The sequence below is a fragment of the Labrus mixtus genome, chromosome 5, assembly GCF_963584025.1.
Source record: "Labrus mixtus chromosome 5, fLabMix1.1, whole genome shotgun sequence".
NCBI classification, from domain to species: domain Eukaryota; kingdom Metazoa; phylum Chordata; class Actinopteri; order Labriformes; family Labridae; genus Labrus; species Labrus mixtus.
In genome coordinates this window covers 30,379,674-30,392,173 of record NC_083616.1, presented here as the reverse complement: position 1 = coordinate 30,392,173, position 12,500 = coordinate 30,379,674, and the positions used below count along the sequence as shown (strand labels likewise).

General features: G+C 40.0%; 1 protein-coding gene and 2 long non-coding RNA genes across 6 annotated transcripts in view; 1 reads left to right on the top strand and 2 right to left on the bottom strand.

The window, feature by feature from the left end:
• Positions 1–12,500, bottom strand: part of LOC132974897 (NACHT, LRR and PYD domains-containing protein 3-like) — a 147,459-nt gene that overhangs the window by 13,274 nt on the left and 121,685 nt on the right. For 3 of the 4 annotated variants that reach the window (XM_061039214.1, XM_061039215.1, XM_061039216.1), the window contains one exon: positions 8,965–10,454. The exons of the other annotated variant lie outside the window; for it this stretch is intronic. In XM_061039214.1, the coding sequence (XP_060895197.1) occupies positions 9,892–10,454 (563 nt within the window). In that variant the 3' untranslated portion in view covers positions 8,965–9,891. Of the gene's footprint in view, positions 1–8,964; positions 10,455–12,500 lie in introns of those variants that run through there. 4 annotated transcript variants of the gene reach the window in all.
• Positions 10,807–12,500, top strand: part of LOC132974943 (uncharacterized) — a 3,228-nt gene continuing 1,534 nt past the window's right edge. Inside the window, exon 1 of the long non-coding RNA XR_009673157.1 lies at positions 10,807–11,202. This is a non-coding gene — a long non-coding RNA (uncharacterized LOC132974943). The remainder of the gene's footprint in view (positions 11,203–12,500) is intronic.
• The window catches only part of LOC132974940 (uncharacterized), a 1,702-nt gene continuing 632 nt past the window's right edge, over positions 11,431–12,500 (bottom strand). The window contains exons 1-2 of the long non-coding RNA XR_009673154.1: positions 11,927–12,500; positions 11,431–11,653 (exon numbers count right to left, since the gene is read on the bottom strand). The exon at positions 11,927–12,500 is cut by the window's right edge and continues 632 nt beyond it. This is a non-coding gene — a long non-coding RNA (uncharacterized LOC132974940). The remainder of the gene's footprint in view (positions 11,654–11,926) is intronic.

Below are 12,500 nucleotides of genomic sequence, written 5' to 3'. Positions count from 1 at the left end.
CTACTGGTTCTGATTCTACACTCAGCTCCTTGTTTACGTTTGAATCTAAACACTTGGTGACTTTAACATGGAGTGAATTATATTTAAACGGCTCCATTGAGATTTTTTGGATTTGGATTTGGAAGATCTTTTCTGTCCCCGAGGGGCAATTTGGTTTGCAACAGAGGTCCATACAGGAATCACATAAAAACAGCACTAAGACATAAATACACACATAGAAACTTGACTACCATGGATATCATCATGATGGATGTTAGTGAGATAAGGAACACAAAGAAAAGTACAGGCAACGACGCTTACAGCTCATTTAAAAACCCAACCGCTGATGGGACAAACGACCTCAGGTATCTGTTGGCCCTCCTGACATGAGTGAACCTCCTCCCTGTCGGCAGAAGACTAAACTCTGCCTGCAGAAGGTGCTGAGGGTCTTCAAAGATGGCCTTTGCCTTTTGAGTGTCTCTTACTTAAAAAAATATGTCCAAGATCATTCATGAACGATACGTGTTATCCAAAGTTAGGCGCGTATCTGACCTGAGTGACAGGCGGGTTGCGGTGTAACGGTTTGTCAGGAGGCTTAAAACCCACCTCAGCTCCAGCTCTCAGCCTGTCGTTAGGTTGACTGAAAGTTAGGCTGAGTCAGCATTTCCAGCAAGGAGACCGCCATCGATCAGACTCCAGCGCTCTCTGCAGGAGCAGATGGGTGACGTCACTCAGGCTTTGTCTGTTAATATTTACAGTCTATGGTTTAAACCTCGGCACATGGATTGACAAGAACTTGAATCATGAACATAACACTAATGGAAAAACAACACTTTTAATGTGGATAACACACTGATGATTTATTCTACCAATCTTTTATTGAGTCCATTTGAACCTTTTCTTTTAATTTATAGTAACCTTTCAGTGCACAACAAGAATAATCTGTCAGGATTATTAAAACAGCCGTAGGAATAATCGGCACTCAGGAGCTTTCCTTGTCAGATATCTAGAAAAGACAAAAAGTGAAGAAAGCAAAGTCGATCTTGTCCAGCTCTGCCCGTCCTCTCTGTTCTTCTCCCCTGTGGTCGGAGGTACAGGCTGCCCGGGGCCGAGAGCAACAGATGCAAACTTTCCTGTAGTTAATGCTCTTAATATTGTTTAAGTCATGAATGCACTTTCCAGCAGCACTGTGGCACTTTTTATTTATATATTGCTTCTGAACCATTCCTGTGTAATTTTTAACAAATAGTGACATTTTTCTTTTTCTTGGTTGTATTCCAGCAGGTTGTGTTGCACTGACTCATGTCTTTTTATGTGTTGTGTTTTGTGTCCACTGCTGTAAATCAAATTTGAGTTCCAGGGACAATAAAGGTCTGAACTGATCTAAAACTTTAGCAGTGGTGTAGTGCAGGTATAGGCAGTTATATGGAGTATAGGCACTGGCTGTGTGCTCAGGAGCTTTTGCTCAAAGCGTTTTTGCACTGAGGAGAAAAGTGCTGCACGTCCGTCCTGTCTCTTAACAGCCGCTGTATGACCGACACTGCTCCGTTACTTTTTACTGTAAGTTTTATATTTGAGATTGTTTATTTCCCGATCAGACATGGAGCGAGGAGGATGTGAGTATAAGACACATGTAGGCGGCAAAACTCAGTCTCAACATGCATGAATCTCTGAGTCAAGGCAGATTCAATGGTCTTCTCAGACAACCTGCGTAGGCAGGGAATCAAGCAGCAGCCACATCCCGCTAATACTGAAACACAACAGATTCTGGAAATAAAGGCTGAGGTGAAGAAGGACTTCCATTTACCAAACAGTGAATTAAAAAAAATTCCAGGCCAAGTCTTCAACACCATGGTTTTCTGCTAATTCGATTGATAATGCCTCTAAGCCTTGTAACGCCCTAGCAACAGAACCGTCTGGTGCTGTGTTGTTAGGAATAAATGTGTAACATTGATTACTGAAGAGCTTACAAACACCGCCTTTTTCTGCCATGAGCATGTCAAGTGTCGATTCTGCCAGGCCATTTGCATAGCAGCATCCAACTGTTCGGCTAAGCCCTGACCGCGTCACGTGTGTGGTTAAGGAAACGTTGTTGTACGCAAGGTAATTGATCCAATCTACGTTTTTGTTTATGGTAACCCACCAGAAGAGAGAGGATTCAAAACCTGCTGCAATCTGGTTTCTGGCCTTAAATTTTTCAGGAACTCCGCGAGGAACACTATGGCGTCTATATAAATGTTACTGTGGTTGAAACCGGTGTCGAAGACAGAAGCATCAGTGGTATTGGCTTACTGCGATTATTAGCTGTTTTATTCTCTGTTAAGTAAAGCAGCCTAATTGGAAGCAACAAATTGACCATGGTACATGTGCCAACCCAGTTTTGGGGTAAAACAGATCTACGTTTTTATACCACCGCACCACCAACAAACATCAGCTCGGGGTTCAATCTGGGAATTAAGTTGTGCTGAGTAATCCGTGTAGGTGTATTTACTATTGGTGGCACAGCCTACATGTACAGAGCCAAATGATCTACGATAACATTCAAAGGTGACATCGGTTGTTGGTTTCAAGAAGAACGGTGATCTGGGGGAAACAGATAATGTAACGTCTTGCACTTAGTAACAGGGGCAACCTTTTGGGTGAACAGCCAATGCATACAATGGGTACCTTTAGCGTCAGAGTTCAGATTTAGCGCAAACGGTACAAAAGTCAAGGTCGGACCCCTTTGTGCGCAGACATAACAGTCAGAGTTTGCTGCACTGTACAAGGCACCCATTGTAACCAGGTGTTACCTGTTGGGAAGTCCATCTCTTCTTCAAAAGGTTCTCTGGTGTTTGTACTTGTACGACATTCACACTGGGGGACCTAGCGGTGGGTAAAGCTGTGTTTACTGAGGAGGTATCAGAAATTTCTGAAGCCAGCTGAGGCTTTATTACCTTCAGTTGGAATGGGTGTCCTTTCCTGTCTGAACGATACCCAGGTACAAGAAACCTGCATCACCAGATGAAACATCTTTTATTGTTATTTTGACAGATACACACTGTGTGGTGTAACAGGACATATAGGGTACATATTGCTTGGTTATGGACCAACGGCTACCACAAGGGTTTACGTGGTTTAGTCTATCTGAATGAGCAACAACGTCGTACCAGGAGTAGCATGGTTGAGGACAGACCTATTTAAAATTTGTAATTACTGCTGTGCTCTCCAATGTGGCGATTCTGTTAATTGTATCCAGCCATAGCCAGAAAGTAGGTGTTGTGCCTTAGGTCACTATGACCTGTTTGGGCTGAGGAGTGACGCTGCGCTTTTTACGTCCGTTCTGAGTAAAATTATGTATCCGCGGGGTCCGCGAGATGTAGGTGTCAGGTGTAAACTTACATCAAGGGTCAAGTCAGTGAAGTTGGTAGTCTGCTCGGGCTGTGAAACATGAGTCTGTATGTTGAACCAGATAACGGGAAACATAATCAACATTGTAAAAATGAACAGAAAAAATACAGTGCCCCGAAGGCCACATAGACCAGGTTGTCGATAGGGATGCCACCGACGTCTCTGCTCCATGGTGTCTGTTGTCGTCTCCTGTGTTGCTTGTTCTTCTGTTATGGCCTATCTGGGGTGGAGAGGTTACTAGCACTTCACCCTGTTTTTTTCTTATCTAACAGTGTGTGTGTGCAAATGTAATGTTGCAATGTTATTTCTAAGCTGAGGGGCGGTTACCATGTCACCCTCTTTTAGGCGCTCATCAGAGGGCCTTTTCTACCTTTTCTGTTTTCTCTTTTCAATCAGAGCTCTTTTCCACCAGAGCTGAGGTCCGCTCAGATCTGTCGTCCGCTGCTCCTGCTGGTGCATCAACTTTCCTGCAATGGCTTGCGTGTACCCAAGTTGCTCGTTCAGCGACCTTCAAAGCTGTGTGTGCTGGAGCACCAGCATGAAACCAAAATAAACTGCTGTTTGGCAACAGGCAACCTCGGCTTTTCTGAAGCCTCCACTCTCCTCCAGAGACACACCTCCAACCCCTCTCCACTCACGTGGAGGAGTTATGAATTAAAACGCACCATTAAGCAAGTGATGGACAAAATTGTCCTTTGCTCGAGCTGCATGTGTCCTGCATTGTTGTGTTAGCATGCAAATGTTAACACACTTTGGTTAGCGTGTAGCTTCATATTGCACATAAATTGACACAGAATGACCGAGATCTAAACACACTTAAGTGACATCAAAGTAATCAGTGAGTATGTTCTTCTTCTTTTCTCTAGTCCTGGACTAAAACAGCTTTTATACACAAGGCCGTCCTGTCCATGACTCAGACAACAGTACAGCAGGCGGGACTCATGCTTCTCACTCATTGTAGACAGTCATGACTCAGAGACACATTTACACTGGATATACTTGATTTCTGCTTTATTTATGTGTTAAATGTCACACATGCCTCCTTTAAAGATTTAAACATGACTTAAAATGATGCAAACAACAACAAGCTATACTTCTCTCTGACAGTGTGTGATTATCACTTATCCAAATTCAAACATATGTTAATAGTTGATCAGGGCTTAAAAAGTCATTTTTCAACAAAGGAAGCTTGTACTGTATGTAACATGCCTCTTAATGTGCCTTTTTATAAATTGTTTTGATTTTTTTAAACATAATCTTTATTTAAGTAGAGGACCAGAGCTCTTATTTCATTCTGAATAATTTAAATGTTGTGACTTGTTTTACCTTCTCATGATCTGTAACTGCCGTAAGGTGCAGAACGGGGCTGAATGACCACATGCAGACTCTCCGCTTCGTTAAACAAGACTGCTCACGCCTCATTTTAAGAGGAACAACATCTTAAAATACACAGACGAGCACTTGTTAAACATTTGTTATTAACCCTGTTACACAACAAGTTACAGTGAAACCTGCAAAGCTGGTCAGAAAATGCTGAATGAAATGTAAGCACAACTAAATATTTATGAGAAATTACAATTTTCTTTAAAATTTCAAGACAGAAATATTTGTTTTCTCATCTTCTTGTTTTATTCAATAATATATAACAATGTTTTTTGCCCAGTTTTAGCAGATTTAAAGTTGATATTTCATATCAATGTTGATTTTTATAAGCATTTTTAAATCATAATGCTACCGTGTTTAACATTTTGTGTAATAAAACAATACTTTTGAACCTGTTCTATTTTTCTGTCATTGAATAACTTAGCAAATACAGTATTTCTATAGTTTGGTCACGTCCTCATAGAGCCACTGGGGGGCAGCGGAGCAGCATTAACAATAAATACATGAAAGGAAAAGTGAAATTAAACTACATGACTCTCTAACCTAATATTTAAAAAAACTTTTCAGCCCATCAAATAATCAGACAGTTTTTAATCAGCTTGGAAGTTTAATAAGAACTACCAGAACCCCCCCCCCCCCCACCCCCCAAAAAAATGTAGGGATGTATTAGTATAAAGTGGAAGAAGTTAAGTACAAAAAAACTTTAAATTTAGCTTTTTTATGCTTTCTGCTACTCGCAAGTAAACTATCTATAGATTTTCTCCATTTTTTCAACGTTTTTTGATTTTATGATGTTGTAGGTTTTTCCTCCAATTCCACTTTCTAACAATTTGTACAGCGAGAAAGAATATTTAACTGTACTGTGTGTCTCTCCACCCTGCATATCTCTAACTGAGACCTGCCTTCATAAAACTACTCAATCCATCGCCTGCTCGTCTTCTTCTTCTTCTTCTTCTTCTGCTTCTTCTTCTTCTTTAAGGTTTTATGGCGGTTGGCAAACAACGAACTGATGCATTTCTGCCACCTACTGGTCAGGAGTGTGGATCAAAATATCTATTATGTACTACTTTCTGTAAATAATAATAATAATAACCAGATAAAAATCTATTATATCTTGTCAACCAACCGAGTTTGTCCTACAGCTTCATAAGTTATTTTGTAAGATATCTATTAAATCTAAATACACTTTAAAGGCTTTATATGCAATTTTTCACACTTAAATATAATATAAATCAAGTATATCCTCTGAAAATAACTCTGTGAGTCATGACTGTCTACAATGGGTGTAACACCCGAGTCCCACTGTCTGTGATGTTTTCAGAGTTTTCAGAGTCCTATCTTCAGTTTGTTTACATCGTCAGGACAGCCGGCTGACTCCTCCCCTCGTGTATAAAAGTTGTTTAATTGAGGGACTAGAGAAAAGAAGAATAACATACTGTACTCACTGCTTAACTGTGTTTCTAGATCACGCTCATTTCAGGTAAATTTACATGCAGTGTGAAGATACGAGCATAATAAAGATCGCTAGCATTAGCATGCTAACACAACAACGCAGCGCGAGTTGTTTTGGTTTCATGCTGGTGCTCAAGGGCGACATCTGCTGGATCAAAAAATCACATATAAAGACTTTAATTTCTTTCAGGTTCTCAATCATCTGTCTTCTTTTAAAACTTTATTTCTGACAGTGTCAAACAACATGTTCCACTGTCTCCTCTTGTCCACAGTAGTCATATTTGTGTTTTCCTGTTTTGAACAATGTGTTATTGAATCCAATGTGTCCAAATCTGAGTCTTGCCACCTTTTCCTTCAGTCTCTGTTTAATAATGCTCTTCACTTCTGTTCCACTAATGCTAACTATCAAATCCATTTGAGTATTTTTTGTAGCCTCCTTTGCCACCTTGTCTGCTAATTCATTTCCTTTGAAGCCTTTGTGTGCAGGTACCAATAAAAACATCATTTGACTTCTGTATAGTGTTTGTTGTCTAAATGTCTGCTGTCTGAATGACTGTAAACTGATGAGTGATGAACTTTAATCTGAACAAATGACTGATCTCAGTGTTGGTGTTGTTTTAAAAGCACCTGTACACAGTCTTAATTCCTGATATTGAATAGTATCTAGTTTTTTAAAAGTTGCGTTTGCTGCTGATCCATATACAATACAACCATAATCTCATACTGATCTTATTCATCCTGTATGCTTTCAGAGCAGTCTGCCCACCCACTCACTTCCAACTAAACCCCTCACAACATTTCAAACTTTCTGAACATGCAGCCCATGTAACCCTCTCATCAAACCAGAACCCTAAAAACTTAAAGTGTCTTACTCTCTCCACTTCTTGATTATACAGTTTTAATTTGACATCGCTCCCAATTCTTTTCTTTGTGAAAAACATTGTTTTTGTTCCAAGATTTTGGGGACTTTTTTGGGGGATTGTTGCGGCCTAAAACGGCTGATTTCGCTGCAGCTTTTCAAAAAAAGTTGCAATGCATGTTGTGATGTTTTTAGACGCTCTTTTGCAATAAAATTGCGGCAGTAAGCGAAAATTGCAAAACTAGTTGCTATTTTTTAATGTAAAAAAACTTTTTATTATTAAACGTATTTTCTTACACAGGCTTTGATGTGATTGAGTGATGCCTAGATTTTTAACCTGAGCAGAGCCATTAGCTTTGTGAAGTTACATATTCCTCTACCTCACTCAGCAACGTCTCTCTCTCTCTCTCTCTCTCTCTCTCTTCAACTGACTGACACACACAACTCGCCTGGCTTCTTTCCGCCCTTGCAATCGATCTGGATGCAGCAGCCTCTCTCACTGTGATTTGTGTTCTGAAGAATGGGGTCCACATGAGCCCATATTGGCGGTGGGTCGTGCCTTCTACCTGGGGAGATGGTGCAGAAGGGCCAGATAAAGCACACCAGTGTGGAGGGTCACCTGCTGATGTGACCCTCCAAAAGTGGACTGACTGGATTTTATTGTAGTATTTACAAGAACAACTTTCACTGAAACCTGTGTGGATCAGGGCATCTTTAGCAGTGAGGTTCAGGAATATTTAAAAGGTGCCTCTTGAAGTTAAAAAGCCTGTTTTGGAATTGTACCACATGCTCATCCTCTGGCATTGGAACATCTTTTTTAACAATGATTGTACTCACTTTAATCTCTCCACTTTGAGATTTCCACCTTCTCCTGACATCCCTGGGGCAGGGTCACCACTTTACATGAAGACCTGTTCAAGGGATATACAGACACATGCCTTTGGGCTGCTGCAGACAGTGCTGTCAGACATTTCTTGTATGCTTCTTCAGTTTACAATACCCAGCTTGTAGATTATATTTACCATGAACTACAAATTTAACGTGTCTTACATTGGCACGTCTCTCTCTTTTGGTGGAACAACCCAAAATGGTCTCTGACCACAGAGGAAGGCATATGAAATGTGTTGGTGATCTGACACATATTACTTGTGGAGAGTAAGTAAAGTATCAGACAGTAGCCTCCTCTGTCTCTTTAGTTATTGTGTCCCTCTTGCCTGTAGTTGTTCTGCTGACATCATCCCTGAGGAGAAACTGTCTGACTCATTTAGCTCTCTTCATTTTGAGAGTTTCTTGGACCATTTTTCTAATGGTTTGAGAATCACATCCAATAAGCTTCTTGTCTTATTTTATTTATACATATTTTTTTTAATTTTCTTTTTAATGTGCCATAGTACATTGTCATTACAATTACAAATAATCAAGACATAAGTACATATACAGCGTACAACATTCTTCTGATTTCTTAGATTACAGTTTAAACCTTATATCTACATAAGCTAGCCTCTATGGACTTATTTTTCTTTTTTTGTGGCTACTCAAGGGAGCTGTAATAAAACTATATACATCCAGAGAGAAAGTACCAAAAATAGAAGTAAATCAAGCAGTATCAGCAATTTGGCTTGCAAGACTTTTGAATAATACCAATAAAGTAATATTTGATCGTTTTGATCAGGACTGAAGTTGATCAAAAGATTTAACCTAAAAAAGCAGAAAAAAAATTAACCTGTACTATTTTTATAGCAGAGTTTGGAAGCGAACATTTTTGTCCTTAATGACTCAAGAGGGTAGTACATTTTAAGTATGATGCTACACAAAAACTAACAATGCATTAAAGTCAATATTTAGTCTATCCTTTGACTTATCCAAGACCAAATTTTTAAAAAGCCCCCAGCCACCAAATATTTGTTAAATGGAAAATAACTTTTTTATTTGTATTTTTTTTTATAAATAACAACAGTGACATCAAGTAATAAAATTGGCATCTAAAGGGTTAAAATCCTCAAAATGATTGAATGTTTGGTAGTTTTGAGCAGGGCGGAAGTTGTTTAAGAGATTTATGCAGAAAAAAGCAACAAAAAAAAAGTGAATCTGTTCTATTTTTATAGAAGATTTTTGGAAGTGAACATTTTTGTCCTTAATGACTTAAGAGGGTAGTAAATTAAACTGATGCCTGAGGGTTTAAAGTGTGTCTTATACAGCAGATTTGACGGTGATAACAGCTTATTTAAAGGACCTTCATATAAAGTGTTACCCAAGAAGAACTTAGACTGAGGTTCTGTCTGTGTTTAAACAGATGTCATGAAACACTTTAACCAGAGCTGTCTCAGTGCTGCGGTTTGGTCCAAAACCTGACTGGAAGACATCCAAACAGTCTTTCAATATCAAGAAGTTATTTAACTTCTGAAACACAGCTTTGTCTATCATTTGACCTAACAGAGGAAGATTTGATATCGGCCTGTAATTATTGATTATTGTCTAGATTGTTCTTTTCTAGTAGTGGCTTGATGACTGCTGTTTTCAGGGCCTGTGGGAAGACACCTGAGAGACAAGTTTACACTTTGTAACAGATCTGGAGCCATGACTCCTCCTCCTGCTGCCAATATCAAGACAGCAGGAGGAGGAATTTAATTGTTTAATTGTCACTTGTTTTTTATTGGTGAGATCAGAACAATACAGACATCAAAGAAGGGGGTCCATTGTTTTTCTGTAATGTAGAACATTTAACCCCCATTACCACCCCCACCCCCCATTATCACGCCCACCAACCATGAAACAGACCAGCTGGACAGAGTGAACAGAGTCAGCTGATCTTCAGTCAGCAGTGTTTCTCAGACCGACAGACGACACAGAGACACTGAAGAACCAGGAGACCAGAACCCAAACCCAGGATAGAGAGGTTCAGTGAATGTGGTGTTGAAGGTGTGGAGGTGGATCAGTGTGTCAGAGGAGACTCTGTAGAAGGACAGAGAGCCAGCAGGACAGTCCACATACACTGCTACTCTGTTAGAGACAGAGGAGGAGGAGGAGGAGGAGGAGGAGGAGGAGGAAGAGATCTCTGTTCTTCTGTTATTGTGACAGACATAGTAACCTTCATCAGAGCAGAACAGACTCCAGGACTGATCATTAAATCCAAACCAACATTCATTCATGTTTCCTCTTCTTCTGATTCCTCTGTAACTCACTGATACATCAACCTCTCCTCTCCACTCGACCTCCCAGTAACAGCGACCAGTCAGACCAGTCCTACACAGCAGCTGAGGCCAGTATTCAAATCTGTCTGGATGATCAGGATATGACTGATACTCCTCCACATGTGTCACCTTCCTGTTGTTGTCAGACAGTTTCAGTTTTCTGTTCACTGTGTTTGTGTCCAGTTCCAGCTCACAGGCGTCTGATAGAGAGAACGAGACACAACACAGCTGCAGGTTATCATCTGTTCATTCATCAACAACTTTACTGACACTTACTGATAGGGGTGTAAAGGTACACGTACTCGGACCGGACCGTTTCGGTACAGGACTGATCCGAGTACGCGCGGAACAAAAGTGCTTTAATCTGTGTTCCCACACGGACCGCAAAGCGGAAGCACACCTCAGGGTGGAGGAAGGCTGCGGCCGCTGATATGGGACACAGCTTTTAGTTAGTAACTTCTAAAAAAGTTCAAACATAAACCGTGCAAACTGTGCAGATTACTAGTTCCTCGAGTCCTGTTGGTCTGGACAGTTGCATATAACCGAGATGGAGTTCTTTTTACGGACTGACTCTTAAGTTTCATTTTAATTTTCAGTGATGATCCCGCTCAAACTAAGATTAAAAGGGGAGGAGGAGACACGTCTGTGTGGGAGAATAACCTGCAGCAGAGATGTGCTGTCAGGGGAGGCTCGTCATCATCAAAAGTAAAAAACAAATAATCATTAAATCAAATAAATATTAATATTGTTCTACTGGTCTGTGTTATAAATGTTATTTCTGTACGATTCCAAAAATGTTCAATAATTTTCATGATCAAAATCGCTGAATTCGCATATTTCCGGCCGGCTCCGATGCGAGCTGAGGCAGCGACGAGTTGTGCCTCATCCCAGATTGCGCAATCCCTCACAAACTGGGTCGAGCGTATGCCTTTTGCTTTCTTACTGTTTGTCACCAATGTAATGTTTATAGACACTTCTATTATACGTCCTCACTTTCCATAGAATAAGTAATGTATTTCACGTGTGTTTTTAACATATTTAGTCTAATCTGACATAAAACCGCACTGAAAAAGCATGAGGTGAGGCAGCTGCCTCACCTGAAGGGGGCGTGCGTCAGGTTGCGTGGGGCCAAGAGTTTATGCTTGGTTTGATGGTTGCTCCTCTTCCATGCATGGCTCTGATTGCAAAAATGGAAAAGGAAGATTTTATATCTAAGCTTAAAGATTTCTCAAAACTGGACTTTCAATCAAAACGTGAAGTGATAAATAATGGAAAACTAAAAGAAGGTAAGGAGGAAGTAAAGGTAAGACCATGAATACACCGCAGTATATGCCTACTTTTATTTTTATTGAATGAGTATGAATTGTGGAATTGCAATGGAAAAAACATTTCTGAGGCGCTATAAATGTACCGTTCTTCCTTTGCCAAATATGCACCTTCCCTCTATGTGTGTGTAAATAATGCTGATATGAGATATGAAACACAACCAGTAGTCAATGTGCAAGCTGCCAATTGAATGGTGAATTTAAGCTACTCTATAAATGGGTTCATATATTTGTAAATCTGACTCTGAAAAAGTCAGTGCCTCACCAGCCACGAACCTCGCCGCACGTCACTGACCTGCAGCATGATAGGATGAACATCCTCCCTCCCCATTCCCACAATAATGGACAAAGAGACGTTGACAAGACGAGAGTAGTGTGCCGTCGTTGTTCAGCGGACATCGGGTACGTCACAGGCAACACGTCCAACTTATTAAAGCACTTGAAAAGGCACCACGCAAACGTAAACATCACTGTAACTAGGAACAAACAGACAGCCTTTTGCTAGTAATTCTAAACGGGCCAAAGTCATAAAAAATGCCATTGAAGTTCTTATATCGACAGAGGGAAATATTAATAGTTCTGAAACTACACTGTCCCAGATGTGATTAGGTTTATTATGTGCTCAAAGGGCATTCAAAAAACTGTTGGCTTAGTAAACTAAAAGGTGTCAGTGTAATTTAAAAGAAATACTTTTACATATAGGCTATATTAATGACTTCATTTCATTCTAAAATACTTTATTTCATTCATATCTTTTATTTATTGGAGACTCTTTTGGTTGAAGGAAGCAGCATAAGTTTATTTTATGTTTAATTTAAAATGTTATTAAAAAGTAACCTGAGCAGGTGTACAAGTCTGAACTGTCGATGCTGCACTTAGTCCAATGTGTAAAAGGGAAATTATAAATGTTCCTAATAAAGA